Below are 15,672 nucleotides of genomic sequence, written 5' to 3'. Positions count from 1 at the left end.
CATTCCTGCCGATGGAGAAACGTCATCGCCGCATTGTCCGCGGCAAATGAGAACGGACTATCATCCGGTCGATTGAATTTCGATGGATCGTTCACCGCCACGCCGGCACACGTGCTGGCACATTAACGTCATTTAGGACGACTGAGCGCGACGTGTTCTGAAATCTAATGCGATCCAGCGTCGAATGTAGTACACGGTGCTTACACGCGGCTAGCAAGCAACTAGCTACAGCTACGCGCTCCGATACGACCACCCGAAACTGGTCCACGAGGGTACAAGTTCCGGAGGAGTCTCGCGCGTATAACGGGCCTGTATATTAGTTATGCATCGCGCGCGAGACATTGTTTCGCAATTACCCGGCACAGGGACCTTACGCGTTCATTTTCGTGAACAATGGACTGGCGTGTTTCGTTGGATTTCTCCTAGTGACGTTGACGCGAAAGTATTTCTGATCGTAGAGGGCGATTCTTCCGTAGACGATTACCATCGATACGATACCGCATCGACTCCAGTCCGGCTCTGTATCGAAGCGATCGCGCCTGAACTTTGTTGCCTTATCGACGATCGCTAGGTCCATTAATCGGCATGAGTGCTGGCTATTTCAGAAAAATATGCGGATGGAAAGAAACGCGAAGAAACGGGGGGAGGCTTTGGCGGTTCGACTTGCGGACAAGGTTGAACCGTCGCATCGATAGAACGAACCGCGATTGCATCTCGCTAATTGCTCGTTGCCGCGATAGAAGGGTACCGTAAATTGTTCGCCCTCTGTGAGCTCCGATTCGCGACCGGAATCGCCCGATAACCCTGAAGCGTTCGCGAATGGGGTTCGCACTGAATCCCCCTCACGACGGGACTAGCTCCAACATCTCCCTTGATTTAAGACAGTCCACGTCGCTTTCTCTGACAATTATCGGCGGAGAACACGGCCGATTGCGGGGGAGGAGAACGCGTAACGAGCGTGCTCGATAAATCATAGCACGGCGTCGAGTGTTGGTCGATTGCACCACCTTCGAGAAAAGGACTCTTCCCGTCGTACACGTTCAATGAATAATATACTGTTCCGTCATGAGTGTACGATCGCGATGAACGATGGAAACTTCTCGAATGTGTTAACGACGCTGCTTGCGTCGTGTTTCTCGGCTTCTTGTCCGCCTTCGCTTGTCGCCTTTATTGATTGGCGACGCTTTACGCGCGGACCGGTGCTATCTATCGTCGGTCGAACGAGCGGCAAGTAATAGGAAAGCAGGTATGGATTCAACGCGAATCGCGGCGCCCCGTTACGTCCGATGGACAACGACCGAGACGAGGATGTCTCGCGGCGGGATAAAAATAGTTGACCCGCTTGAAAATGCACGCTACCGCGTCGAAAGCGTTCGCTCGTGGGCCGACGCGTCGTCGCGATGATCCAATCCGTCGTGGCATCGCCGCCTTTGAACACAAGCCCGTCACTTTGTCGTCGTTGTGGGTGAGCCGCGTCATCGGTGGATGAATATTAATGGAACGTATCGGACATTTCGAGAAGACAGGCTCTCCTTGCCCAAGCAATTTTAATTGAAAACACCACCGACCGTATTACGAATCAGTTTCTGATTCGACGTGGGAAAATCGCCGAAACTGACGATAGTTACCACCGAGAGATATTTAAAGGAGCAGCTTATTAGGAGTCGGGAGCAGAATCGTCTACTCTCATTATTAACGCGACTTTTACCTCCACGGCTTTCCGTTGCCGGCAATAGGTATTCCGTGTTCGATCGTTCCACCTCGAGATGAATGGAGCGACCCTATTTGGCCAGAGGAACGAGTTCTTTCAATGAAATCCACCTTGTATGAACGGTTCCACCTCCCCTCTGTGATCCTCCTCTCTCGCTTTCTGCCTCTTCGACCGGCACGAGAAACTCACCGCGAACCACCAACAAAAATACCACGATTCATTCAGCTCTGCCATATGTGGCGATCCGATCGTATCAGTCCTGTGACACTTGTAGTATGTACTCCCATTTGTTTTTTCTATGCAATCGAGTTAGCGAATGAGAAGATCTCTTTGATATAGATGCTCTACCACTCACCCATTGTTCCTCAAAGTGTCTGGACACTGTTTAAATAGTATGATGGCAGCACGATGTTTCCTGACTGGCTAAGGGTTTACACGGTGAAACGCAGATCGCCTCGGAAGGCGTCCACACCCCGGTATTCGATCACGTTCGGTTAATTAAACATCGACAAGGCGAATTATCGATGGTCCCTGGTAGAGCCACATGCGTCGCGTGTTACGTACCATGTATCGGCGCGTCATTGAAATACTGCACGGTTCAGTAGCCGGCATTTGCACGATGGCAATCTAGATCCGTTTCATCGGCACCATACCTCGATCCCTTCGATTGTTATTCCGTGCAAAATCCTGTCTGGTATTCTCGCTCGATTCTTTCCTCCGAAAGAGTAAGTTGTTCCGTGTATGTAGGGGAACCTATTATACGTCGAATATGGTTGTACCACGGTCCTATATCCAATTTTAAATGTTTGTGCGTTTTTTTTTTTTGCAAAAATTTGCAATACTAGTTTATACATAATCTGTGAGAACCGTAGAAAGAAGGGCTCAATCTCTAATCTAGGAATGACACGATGTTGTTTTTGTAATTTCTAGTGTTCTATAGTGTTGAAAAAAAAAAATAAAAAAAAATGTACCCAAGATACATCAGGTTCCCCTACCTGGGTGTATACTCAGGCACTTGATCGGTGACAAGGACACGCGAAGAATCCACGGAGATGAAAACGGCTGCTCAAATAACGACAGCAGTTACTCAGTCTGGTAATTCGCGGCGGCGAGCACGGCCATTGTCCTCCGAAGATCTATTCACCGATACACGTCACGGTCCCGCGATAGATTTATCGTACGCGGCTGCCAGAGGAGCACGAATAAATAAATTTCCAGGCATTTATTTATCCCGAAGACTTTCTAATCTAAGGAGTGTCGACGGTTGTGTATAATGTACCGTGTTCTGCAAGGCGTGAATACGAGATGATGTCATGCAGGCGTTGCACCTTCTCCCAGTGTTAACGGTCAGCAACTGTACGTCGGAGACTTCTGGATGATCTCATTGGTTAGCGCGAATAAACGATGTCAAAGTGCACGCGGCTCGATTCCCGCGCGTTCGATCCGTTCGCCGCCGCTCGAAACCGGCTGAACTTTCAGTTTTCCCATTTCCATTGTTCTTATTATCGTTCGCATTAATCGTGAGCGTTCAATTTGTGGCGAATGATTCAGAATTCTTTTCGAGGAACTTGGAAATGTCTCCGAGCCTAATGACAAAGGTGGAAAGAATGCAGAAGAGTCTGCAGAACCTTGGGAAATTTACGGACAGAGACAATCTATCTCTACGATTTTTCCATCGGAGTTCGTACAATTCGAGAAATCAGATTAAATTGAATTCGTTGGAAAAAAATTACGATCAATCAAGGCGATCGAATCGGAATCGGGTTGGAAAAGGATGGATCGTTGGATGAACGAATTACAAGTGACAACCACTTCAAGTCCAGATGCGCGCTTCCGACGACAGTGAATCCGTTTGTCGTGCAGCCGATTAATCGGTGAAGAGGTCTCTGTGGGAGACGACCAGGCGTCGAAGACTCAGTTCGCGAAATGATTCATCGGAAATGGCTCGACTGCGTTGCGCCGCATACTTGCAAATTACTCGCCGGTCGGACTCAGACCACCCGTGAAAGAAAAGAAAGGAGAATGAGAGAGGGCGCAGCATCGATCATAAATTATCTACGAATCGCGAGCGCGTGTGGCTGCGACTAACTCAGGAATCGTTCGACTGCCACGGGGAACTGCAGTAAACAGTCGCTTCTGATTCACCTTTTTTCTATTAACATTCCGCGTACAACGACTCACGGGTTCCCGGAACGAATGGAGGAAAAAATATGTCTCGATCAGTTGACGAGCACATCCGGCGAGAGGTCTCGGAGAATCGAAGTTCACGAGCGTGAGCGTCGCATCGCGTGAATCGAAACGTCGTCCGAAGTCGTCACGGTAGTTTCGCAACGAACGCACAGGAGCCTTCGAAAGCGATTGTCACTCGACGTAACGTCAGCTGGTCGCCGATAAATGTAAAAATCGTGTCAATCGCGATAAAAGCCGAGGAGCTAGGTGGTGAACGAAGGAATCGAGCGAGTTAGCGGACGAAGTTTCCCGAGATATCGAAATGGGTCGCGCGCGCGCACTAAACAAGTCGCGTTCGAAAAACGTGTTTTCGTCCGGCATTTGAATATCAAATTCTATCGTACGCGCTGACGCGCCCAACCGTCCCGTTACGTCACGCATTCTTTCCTCGACGTTAATCGGGCCTAATTTTCATCTTCAGGGTCGTGTTCTGACAGCCAGAGATAAACTGTTGCTCGAGCATCATCTTACGCATGTCGCACGAATTAGACACGAAGTAATCGGAATGGTGCACGTGTGTCGGCTGTCAACTATAAATCGTAACAAGACGTTACGGAACGGTTGGTTGCTGCTCCGAAAATCTTTTGATTACTCATTCGAAGGAGAAAACTTACGATAGTCGGTGGGCAGAACCGTGAATAGACGGAAACGCAGCGGCAACGTTTGCTTTCGGGATGAATCGGTTTTCTGCAGCGCAAGTCCCTCGACCACTTTCATCTCTCTCTTGGCCCGTGGCCAATTTCTGCGATGGAAAGAACTTTATTTTCGTTAGCGAACCCCCTGTAAAAGTATTCCGAAAGTCTCCGAAGCGGGACGATCCTTCGGTCGAAATCACTCGAACAGCTTGGCTCGTTTCGCCTGGACCTGACGGTTGTTTTACCAAATAACCAGCTCGAAATGAAAACACGCGAGTAAAATAATGGGCAAATATTTGTCAATGGTAGAAACCAAAGCTACCAGCGTGAGATCGTGTTTCGTTGCCTGACGGAACATTGGTTGGATCGCGTGGAAACGACCGCATCGGAAACATCGATAAATCATTTATCTCGACGACGATAACACGACGCGACGGAGGCTGCGAACGACGAATGCCAATCTCGTCGCGATAACGATCCTCGTCGCGCCTAAAATGAAAAACGTGCGACTAACGAACCGACTGTGACAGACAATTAAGACCACGGCGCACGGAGCAGAGAACAGTTGGGTGTTAGTCTCGTCCGACAGCGCTTACTACAAATCAATTATTGTTAACTGGCCGCGATAAGATCGGCGATTAATAAGGGCTGACTAACGGAGACTGGGAAAATATGAACGGGCCTCGACGCGCAGAGCCGTCGAGAGGTATGAAATCTATGGGATGTATTGTTCTACGGCAGTGACGGGCAACTCAGCGTCCGCCAAACTCACTAGCGAGCAACAACGTGCATCATGCAGGGCCTATGGCAGTGGTGGGTGAAATGTGTGAATGAGAGCACGTATCTATCATTTTTTGCCCGCCACTTGCCCGTGCGGGCAACATGCCCGAGCGGGCTCGGTTGCTTCATGCAGGGCCTATGGCAGTGGTGGGTGAAATGTGTGAATGAGAGCACGTATCTATCATTTTTGCCCGCCACTTGCCCGTGCGGGCAACATGCCCGAGCGGGCTCGGTTGCCCATCGCTGTTCTACGGGCTTTCATTGGCTAATTAACGTTTGTTCCGTGGCTCATTAACGTCCGATCGCTCGAGGGCAACTTTAACAGCTGCAGGTACTGTCGACGATTAAAGTGTCGCCTGGCGTACCGGACGATCGTCGTTCATATCAATTAGCCCCGTGGGCGCGAATCCGTTCCTAGAAGCTACGACAGCGCATTATCAACGACGATCGTCGGGTCGGTTTATGGTCTCCCATGCGGAATGCCAGCGACGGTCGCGTCAGTGGCAGACAGCCTGGCAGCGAGGCGATCCCTTTCTCGGAACGGCGAACCCGCGATTTGTATGGGGATCACACACGTAGTCCCCCGTATGTGCTATACCTTCTGCATTTTTCTACCTTTCTATCTTCGCGTCGGTATCTCGAGTAGTTAAAAATACCGGGGGAAGAGGGTGGAGAAAGACAGACACGGGGCTGCACCGCAGAACTGCGGCTTCACGCTTCGTTTCGACGGAAATCGACCCGCGGATATATATATATTGTTTCCCCACACCGCTTTGTACACCGTGACCGACGCGTAGCGAAAAGATGATTGGTCTCTCGGGTGCTATCGATTCGCCCTGGGCCTTAATCTCGACTCGTTCCTCATCCCGGTATAAATTCGATTAAACGAACACCTTGCAGCGTTCTAAAGATCTAGGCGGGAATCCTGACTAAAAGAAAAGGGAAAACAACGCGTCACGCAGCTTCCAGTTTCGTGTTTTGCATGAAAATCGAGTTGCTAAACTGCGCGTTTAACGCGAACATATGTGACCCAGATTTCCATAAATGCAAACAGGCTTCCAGCACGGTCTAAGCGGACCACCGCTAGGATTTTTGGGTGGTCCGAGGCGGCATGGACGATGCCCGGCTCCGATATTTAATAACAGGAGGTGCACCGAAAGCGCACTAACGTCTCTTAATGCTCGCCGCTCAGCGTAAGCTACATTTAAGGGCGCTTAAAGTATTTCCCTTTGGCCCTTTTCGGCGGGGCATCCCCGCCTCGAAGGTTTACACCTCCCCGGGGACTCTTTTGGCCCGACCAATTTGTAACCCTTTCTCGTTGGTCGGTGCGCCCGGGTTCGAGGTTCGATCGCGAATTCCCGCCCTTTCCGCTCGCTGAAACCGGGCCTTTTTACTGCCTACTGGAGCTCGGCCTCCGTCTGCAAGATATACCCGCTTCACGCCACTGTAAATTTTACTGGACACTTTATGCCTGTTCGCAGTGGTCGTTGGCACAGCCTCGTTCGAATAATTAACACGTAATGCCGATATGAACGGCAAATAGACAGCGGCTCGATTCGTTTTACGAGTCCTTCTATTTCTGGGCAATCTGTCGCACTGTAAATGCCAGACGGTAGCGAGACGAATTTTATTGTTCGCCGTGTTTCCCTGAAACCCGTGCCAACGCTGCGGCATTTTTTTTTCCGCAAGCCGGTTACACGCGCGTCTAATATTTTATTGCGGCGGGAAGACAATGCGCGATAATACGTTTAACGACCGTGCTCGTTCCTGCAGTCCCGGACAGCGTGCATACAAACGAGACCCCGATCGCTCCTCGTGATCTTTGCACCGTTGTTTCGATCGACGCGAAAGAATTTTCCATTGAATCGAGACCGTTCGCCTCGTATGCACATGCACACGTTCCGGTCGCGTTGCTGGACCGCGTAAATCAGCCGCGAGAATTTCCGGAATCGGGGAGGATAAATCATCGAAAACACCGCGATACGCGACGCGATCGAGAGCGTGTTCGTATCGTTAGGCGAAGCGCAGCGAAATCGATTAATCATCACGGTGGAATGAGAAACGACTTTCGTTCGTCTCGAGAACGCGTGTGGTCCAGTTTACAATAGCCGTTATCGGTGTTATAGTGGCGTTACCGAGCGTTACGCGACCCAGCGAAATCTTTGAGAGTGTCCAACCAGTTAGTAAAATAAACAACTCGATGTCGACGAACCCCAGAATTTTTTATTCTCTCCGACACTCACTGTCACTCGTCGTACACGACGAATCGTCGCCTCGCGATCAGAAACCAGTGACCTCTGACACGCGGAGTCGTAAAACTCTGACGTCTCGATTCTCCGAAATTCATTCCCTCTGCTGTTCGCGGTAAATATAACCCGGGCACCGGTCGATTTTTCCTTGTTGTCGATTATCGTAACCGCGAGTACAATTGAATTTAATTATTCTCGTATATATGTACGACCGGTATCTAATCGCGACTCGACTCGATAATTCCTCTCCGTTACTCATCCATGCGTATATTAAAGTTCGAGGAATACCAAACGATGAGCTCACGCTTTTCGAACAGGATACCTACGGTACAAGTTTTCGAGCGTTCCCGCGATTTCCTCGGATTTTTCTGCGATTTTTCGCAGAGACCTGAACAGCGCAGAACCCTATAAAAAGGTAAGCGGCGTCTGTCGTATCTAGAATCGAGATTCAGAGAACACGATCTGCTGTTCGTCTTGAAATTTGGCCCAAGGCTGACCTCCCGCTGACCCTGATTCCTTTGGGATCGTTAACGATAGTGCAACACACGCATCGCTCGTATTTATTGGCCGCCTAATCCGCCTGCCCGCGAGCCGACATCAAAGAGAATGGAAGATTCCTCGTGGCCGACCGTGCTTCGAAGCCTTTATATTTTATCGTTGGCAGAAAAAACCTGCCCGAAACGTAGATCCGTTAGACGATCTAAAAGAGGATCGACTACTTTGAATAGAATAATTACCATCCAGAAACATGTTTAGCATACGTGGTATGGGTGCGAACCGAACAAGCAGAAGCGCGGCTTTCCAGTAGTTGCAGTCTTTAGAAACATACATACGCAGGTATAGTGGTCGTACAAATCAATCCTTTCCCGCTGTCGGTGTAAATCCATTTAGAGCCAAGAGCTGTTCGATCGCGAGCGGAAAGATAAACACCGCGAAACCGTGGCATAACTACCGATACATCGCGTTTCGAGTAATTGGCCGCATTGTGAGAGCCGGACAAGTTAATTCCAGCCACCTTTTGTCTGTTGCTTCATGAATTATTTCGAGCTTCACCATCGCGGTACTAGAACATGCTATCAGATCGAACCCGTTCTAGAAGCGATAAGGAAAAACAGATGGTTGTTTCGTACGCGTGCACGAACAACGAAATCCTTTCTATTCAATTACTCGGTTGGTTCTGTTCGCAGCGAATGATTCAGAGCACCCATCTAAAAATCGCGATAATAATAACGCCTACGTAGAATCAACTATGGCCAGTTCCCCAGCGGTCTGTATTTATGTTTCGAACAAGGACCCACATCCTTGGCTCTTGCAACACGAATTATGGATCACTCTTGTATAATGCAAGAGGCAAGATGCATCGAAGCTACCGTTGAAAAAATTCAGCCAGTTGCAAGAACGATAACAAAACCAACGTAGCATGCACGAAATATCTGTGGGACCGTATGGGATCGAGCGAAAAGAAATACGCGAATACGGGTCATCGAGGTGTTTTTTGAAGCTCGAGAGTGTATACGTCAGGGATGGCGTTCTTGCAACGTAATCGGCAGCGCGCGTCTGCCTGAATGAGAGCGCGTCGTGCTCGTGTAATCGAATGGCACGCGAAAAAGAAACGGCCGATGGGACGCGACAGCCGCGAGTTTCGAGTGTCCATCGACGAGGAAGAGGCGGCGAATCGTAGCTGGCGGACGCGTGAAGTCTCGACCTCGGGCACCGAACTTCGCAGAGATTCTCCACTGATTCGACTCGCGTAGACGGATCCAGAGAATTGTTTCTATTAAGCGGCTCGAGATCAAAGGCTCCAGATGTTGCAGACGGCCATTAAGTAGATCTCTGTTCTCTTTCCGAACAACACGACCCGTCGGCGTCGAAGGAGGTGCGTCGGGGTGAGATGCAAATTCGCTTATTAACGTTTATCTCCCGAAGGAAATCTCGCGATTGTCCCCACCACGGGGAAGTGTTGGCCACCCACGATCCGAAAAAACGATCAAAACGGGAGTAAATTTATGCGATACTCGTCCACCCTTTCGATCGCTAATCGCTGCAGCTTTATTGCTCGCGCGTGTTTCGACGTCGTAGACCACGATCGGTCGGCTCTGCTCGATGTTTTACGTTTCACAGCGATAAAAACTGTAACGTCGAACCGTATACGGTATTTTGCGCGTTGATTCTTGACTATATAACTGATCCGTGATTTTTTGTGTCATTCAGGACTATACCGAGAATGAGGACGAGGACGAGACGTCCACGACAACCACCACGACAACCACCTCGACCACCACCACCACCACCACCACAACACCCAAACCTACACCTGCCCAGAACTACGATTACAGGGATCCCAGGACGTACGATAGCGGCACCGGTGCCCAATACAACGGCTATCAAGCGAAGAACGATTACCCGTCGATGTCCGGGCACAGCGTCCACAAGTGGCAGTCTCTGGGCACTCGAGAGAGCGTTAAAGAAACCAGAAGCAACATGCAGCAGTACAACAAGAACGGAAAGAGTAAGTTCGCTCGCCACGACTCGCCTTGTATGCTCGACGAAAGAACTTTACACGAATTCCACGTCGTTCGAAAGCTTTCCGCGGACCGTAATCGAGATGCCTCCTTGTCGATTTATGCAAATATTCGCGGGCCACCCTCGGTACCTCACCTGTCGACTCTCTCGCAGGGATATTGTTATTAATCGTCGTTAAATCGACGATGGTGGTCCCCTGGCATGGAACCGTCAACGCGATACTTCGTGGCCAATTATGTTCTCGAACGTAAATATCGGGTAATTATCCGGCCGCTCGTTAAATACGGCCCTCTAGAAATTGGTAGTTAAAGTATGGAGTATATAATAAACTTTAAATTGCTGAAAAATCAAATTCAATGAATCGAGAAATATGTACCAGGACTGCGGTACTTCTGCTCGAGCTCGTAGATACCACTGACAATGTCTCGCTTAAGTATCCAGTTTTCTCGGGCCGCTACATAAACAGAGTTTTATACGATTTATAGATGGCTGCGAGAAACGTGTATGTGCCAGTGTGACGTCGTAAAAGAGACTACACGACAAAAACGGCACTGTCGATCGAGTCGAGTATGCACCAATTTGCAGCCATCACGTTGACCGTGTGCTCGTATTAGACATTCTACCGCTTTCGTCTGCTCGCGGAGGCGTCACCTTGCACCTTCACCGGCCGCGAGATTGCGCAAGAGGTTTCACGTTTCGAGGCGATGCGATCGCAAGATAGCTCTTCCGGCGCGATCGGCGTCTATTTCGCGGCAGGAGCAACGCTCGATCGCGTAACGGAGCGCGGAGAGCGGAATGCCAAATGGCCTATTAATATGCAAATTAATGACGACGATTGCGCCGTAGCCACCGTGATTGCGGCAATTCCGACCGCCCTCATGTACGAAATTCTCGTGTCCCACACGAGACACGTACGCGCACGTGTCCGCCCCGCGAGACTTATTTCGCGTTAATTCATATCGACACGATCGACTCGACGGAATCGATTTGCCGCGACTCGGGCACGCTGCACGCCGACGAACAACACTCGGTTCGCTACATCGCGGATTTTCAAGTGATTCGGTCACACGATGATATAAATCCGATTTTACGGGAGTCTCGAACATTTCGGCGTAACGATGTTGATTTAAGAGAGACTCGAACGTCCTTACCGATCGAATCTGAAATAATTCAAAGACAGACAGTTTCGTTGATAAACGAACAGGCCACGGACGAAAATCAATCCACCGGGTGGAAAAACAACGGACGATCAGATCCAATCCCTTTCTCTTATAATACATTCCGGAATACGTTTGAATACGGGATGTTCGGCGAGGGAGCGGGCGCGCATACTTCAGGATCCCTGACGGTCGTGCCTCTATTGTAAACGCGCCGATATAATCTCGTGTCAGTGCAGCCGTGGCGAGAGTAACGCCTACGTCGGGAATTAGCATAGCCAGATCACCGGAGTAGATTAAACGAGAAAATAATTCTACGCCGGGAGACGTTTCGGAAACGTCTCCGTTGAATTGTTTTCCTCGCGCTTCCGTGCCACGCGACGACGCCTACTGCAACGGCAATTAGAAACGCTCCACCTTTGGCCCCGTAATTCCGTGAATCGTCTTCTTTCCTTCGAGAAGGGGCCCGCGTTACGAGGAGATTATTTCATACGACCGAAACGGACCAGAGATCGAGAAGGTCTCTCGTGGAGAGAACGTAGCGTTTCCTCGAATAACCGGCCGACGTTCCCTAGTTAAGAGGTCGAGAGTTTTTTTATCGCGAGGCGTAGGACCGGGGCCGGTCCTTAATTTCGCGAACCCTGTACCCCTCGTTTCATCTCTCGTTAGCGATGAATTCCCCGTGGCTTCTGGAACGACGTTCCATTTATTTTCAACTTGCAGGCACGTCGATTGACAAACGATAGTTTAATGAACGACGAGTGGTCAAAACGCACCAGCAACAGAGAGGCATTCGCTTTCGCATCCGGGTTCGCTGATCACTCGCAATAATTTTCTATTACGAGCGACGTTCAGTCTGGACTTCGCAGGCTTCGAGCCGAACTTGGCCCGATTAACCCCATCGACGCCGAACTATGCAAACGTCCCCATGAATATCCAATTTGTAATCGTTTAAACGCCGTTGAATGAATAGTCCACCGCGAAAGTTTCGCTAAAAATACCGCACGATACACGTCGATCTCACGGACACGTGAATCTCCGCGGGTCGAATCGCAAGTACCAAGATCGAACGCGTAATCGTCGTGTCGCCGTGACACGATCTTTATTTATCGCCGCGATTAGCGGCGCGTTTATATCTTAATATCGAGGCTGGATCGCTCGAAAGGGCGCGCATTAACGTCCACGGATTCCTCTGTGGCATTTGAAACCAGCAGCATGTTTACGGGAGAATTTATTGATTTCCCGGTACAATGTAGTTTCTCCGGCAGTCGTACATACAAATTGCGACGCCAGCGATGGCCGCGGCATAATTATCGACGGCTCGTGAAACGCGTAGAAAGCGATTATTTTTCGAGATGCTTAGATCCGATCTTCGACCCAAATATTTCCCCGTTGGTCCTGCATTTCATCCGTGGAAATATGTACAATCTGGTCTTGTTATCGTCGCGACGATCCGATGTATGCTATTAACTCTACCGCCGAACATCATCGTACGAGAAGGAATGCTCATACGACAGATTTATCTGTTCCGGATCGTCCGGATTTAGAGTAAGATCGTAAAAAAAGATGATCGGTTTTCTTTGGCTTGTTTTCAGAGGCAACGTTATTAAATGAAATTGGGCGTGTTGTTTCAGCCGCGGAAATTCGAGAGGCTCTTCAGCATGCGATCAAAGTATCCCGAGAGGGTAGCTGCCAGTGGCCACGACCGAGGGTGATTCCGGTACGCGACGTTTACCCGAGTCCGTCGACCACGTACATTCCACACTGCGCCATCCTGCACAGGTGCTCGGACGATACCGGATGCTGCAGATCGGAAGCGCTCACCTGCGTGCCGAAGCACTCGCATCGCGTCGAACTCTCCTTCTACGTGAGTGAATGATTACCACGTGTACCCACCTATATACCCTCGCAAGCAAACTCGGCTTAAGGGAAATACCTTCTACCCTTGGTCACGAAGTTACTTAAATTTATGCCAAATTAACATTTGGTTTAACATTTATTTCAGTATTTGAAATAAATATATCAAGCATTAAGAGGCCCTTACCCTTACATTGCTTTTCCCCCTAGAGGAAGCCGACTTTGCTCGTTAGTGTAGATACTATGTATTTATCTTCGCGACGCGACACAACGATCCCAGAATCCCAGTACCTACGGCTTAAACGATTACTTCGGGAAATAACGTTCCTTGTGCTGATGGCACGACAAACGATCTCGCAAGTATATAGGCTCGTTTCACGGTAGATGAATTTGCATCTGGCGAAACGATGGACGCGACGAACCAACGGTGAAGACTTTATCTTCGTGGAGAAAGTAGCCACATACATACCATTAATCGCGCAAACTATATTGCTGGGAATTTATTAGAGAGAAGCCTGGGGGCCAGTCGCGGTATCCCCAGGCATGATTTATGGAACGATTTATCACCGATATCAAAGTACAAAATCCTATCGCGCGATTCGAAATTTTGTTCTTGGAAAGACAGCTCGCGCGCAGTTTTCTGGCCCGTTGCGTACAGGCCGGTTAATGAGCGGCGACGTTATCGGCGAACCGCGAATTCGATGACTGCACAAAACGCGCTTATCTAACGCGAACCAGAGAAAAATCTCTCGTAAATTTCTCGGCTCTCGAACCTGCCCATTAGTGTCACGGAAAACGAGTAGTTCGTATGCCCGTTGGAATGTCGGTGAAACGATTTTTCCTTATCTCGCGCGACCGCACCGCCGCGAACGATCGAGTGTCATTGTATTTATCGAACCGTTCGCCAAACGTCGCTCGATGATACTATTTTACCTGCATCGTCCAGTTTTCTGTCGATGGACCAGTCTAATTAGCGTTCGTTCCACGAGTCATCGGACTCTCGACTCGCGGCACAACTTTCGATTCATAACGAGTCTTGTCCCGTACACTCCACGGAACTGCACGGCGTTTACCGACGCACCCTTTCGGAACCAGTATAACCATAATTGCACGAAGGACACGCGCCTTCTTCCATGGTGGTCCATCGTGTCGCGTTAACCGCACACGACTATATATTTATGCACGAAATCGATCCCCGAGAAGAAAATTATTGGTTCTCCCACCTGGGTATTACGTAGTTGATTGTCGTCGTCGTTCCGTGATCTTAAGGTTCCCTCACAATTTTGCCACGCTCGAACAACACAATTGTCTTCGTGGACGGTCAAGGACCGAAACGATCGAGAAAAATCAGACGTCGAGCTCGACGTGATTCGATGGAAACGCGACGAAACGGAGAAGTTTCTTGGATCGTTTTCTCTCACGAAATGATTCGCCGACAAAGGGCGCTGTCTCAACCTTTAGACCTTGGTTTCGCGAACCGGTAGTCATGATTATGCAACCGCCGGCGTTTGCGGGTTAACGTTAAACGCGATCATCGGGCAACCCGATACTTTGGAGCACCGTTTTATCACGCGATTACAGCCGAGCCGGCGGTCACACCTCTTCCCCTTCGCCCCGTCAGACACCGGTGCTTGACCCAACCTAATTTCATAAACGAGGAAAGCCCTATATATATATCAGTCTCGAAAGTTAAGCAGTCGATGCGCATACTTTACCGTCCGGAACTTATCCGAAACGAATAGCGTCGAGTCGGATGCGGACTCGGACCATTCAAGATGGAATGACACGGGCCGGACGGTATTCTCTCCGCGAGAAACGAACGAGCGGCGTGGCCAATTAGCCGTTAATGGCGTTTCATTGAAAGTGCCTTGTCCCCGGCGCTTGTGTCGTAACCGAGAGGACGTCGCGTCGCCAGGATTTTTGCAATAAATTACGCGATCCGTGTAGAAAAAAAAAAGAACCAGGTAGGTACCGTCTAGCCGCGAATATTCGAGCCGTAAAAACGTTCCGCGAATGGCCACGTAGCGACGAGACTCTGGGATTGGTTATTAAAGCCAGCATAGAACGAATCGCGCGTTATGTGTGCCAATGGTAATCAATTTGGTTTTTGCGGTCGGTGTAAATAACGACGCGGCTCGCCCCGGGACTGTTCGAGATCGATCGGTGTGCAGACTCCTTAATTAATCGTGCTTGCGCTCGTATACTACACTCATCTCGGAGCGGGAACACCGTGAAAAATTGTAAATAGAAGCAGGATGCACGGGGAATTTATACGGCTGACCCGTTACTTTCGATTCGCCAAGGTCCGAAAGGCTTGCCCTCTTCCCTCCCACCTTTCCGATTGACAAATCGAACTTCGGTACGGAGGATCGCGAGTATTCTGGCCGCGACAAGCACAGTCATTGATTTTTCAGCGACGAACGCTTCGTTCGAATCGAGTCGTTAAACATTGCAACTATCTTAATGAATCAATTAATCCTGATGGATCTATCGTATTCCTACTGGATGCAAGCCGTGCGACGTGAATTAGA

At 49.6% G+C, this 15,672-nt stretch overlaps 1 protein-coding gene across 1 annotated transcript in view; it reads left to right on the top strand.

Annotated features, from left to right (window-relative positions):
* The window catches only part of LOC107192770, a 60,293-nt gene that overhangs the window by 16,906 nt on the left and 27,715 nt on the right, over window positions 1–15,672 (top strand). Inside the window, 2 exon segments of the mRNA XM_015582106.1 lie at window positions 9,816–10,113; window positions 12,919–13,151. Coding sequence (XP_015437592.1) covers window positions 9,816–10,113; window positions 12,919–13,151 — 531 coding nt within the window.

The sequence above is a fragment of the Dufourea novaeangliae genome, unplaced genomic scaffold (assembly GCF_001272555.1).
Source record: "Dufourea novaeangliae isolate 0120121106 unplaced genomic scaffold, ASM127255v1 scaffold379, whole genome shotgun sequence".
NCBI classification, from domain to species: domain Eukaryota; kingdom Metazoa; phylum Arthropoda; class Insecta; order Hymenoptera; family Halictidae; genus Dufourea; species Dufourea novaeangliae.
This window is presented reverse-complemented; position numbering and strand designations above follow the sequence as displayed.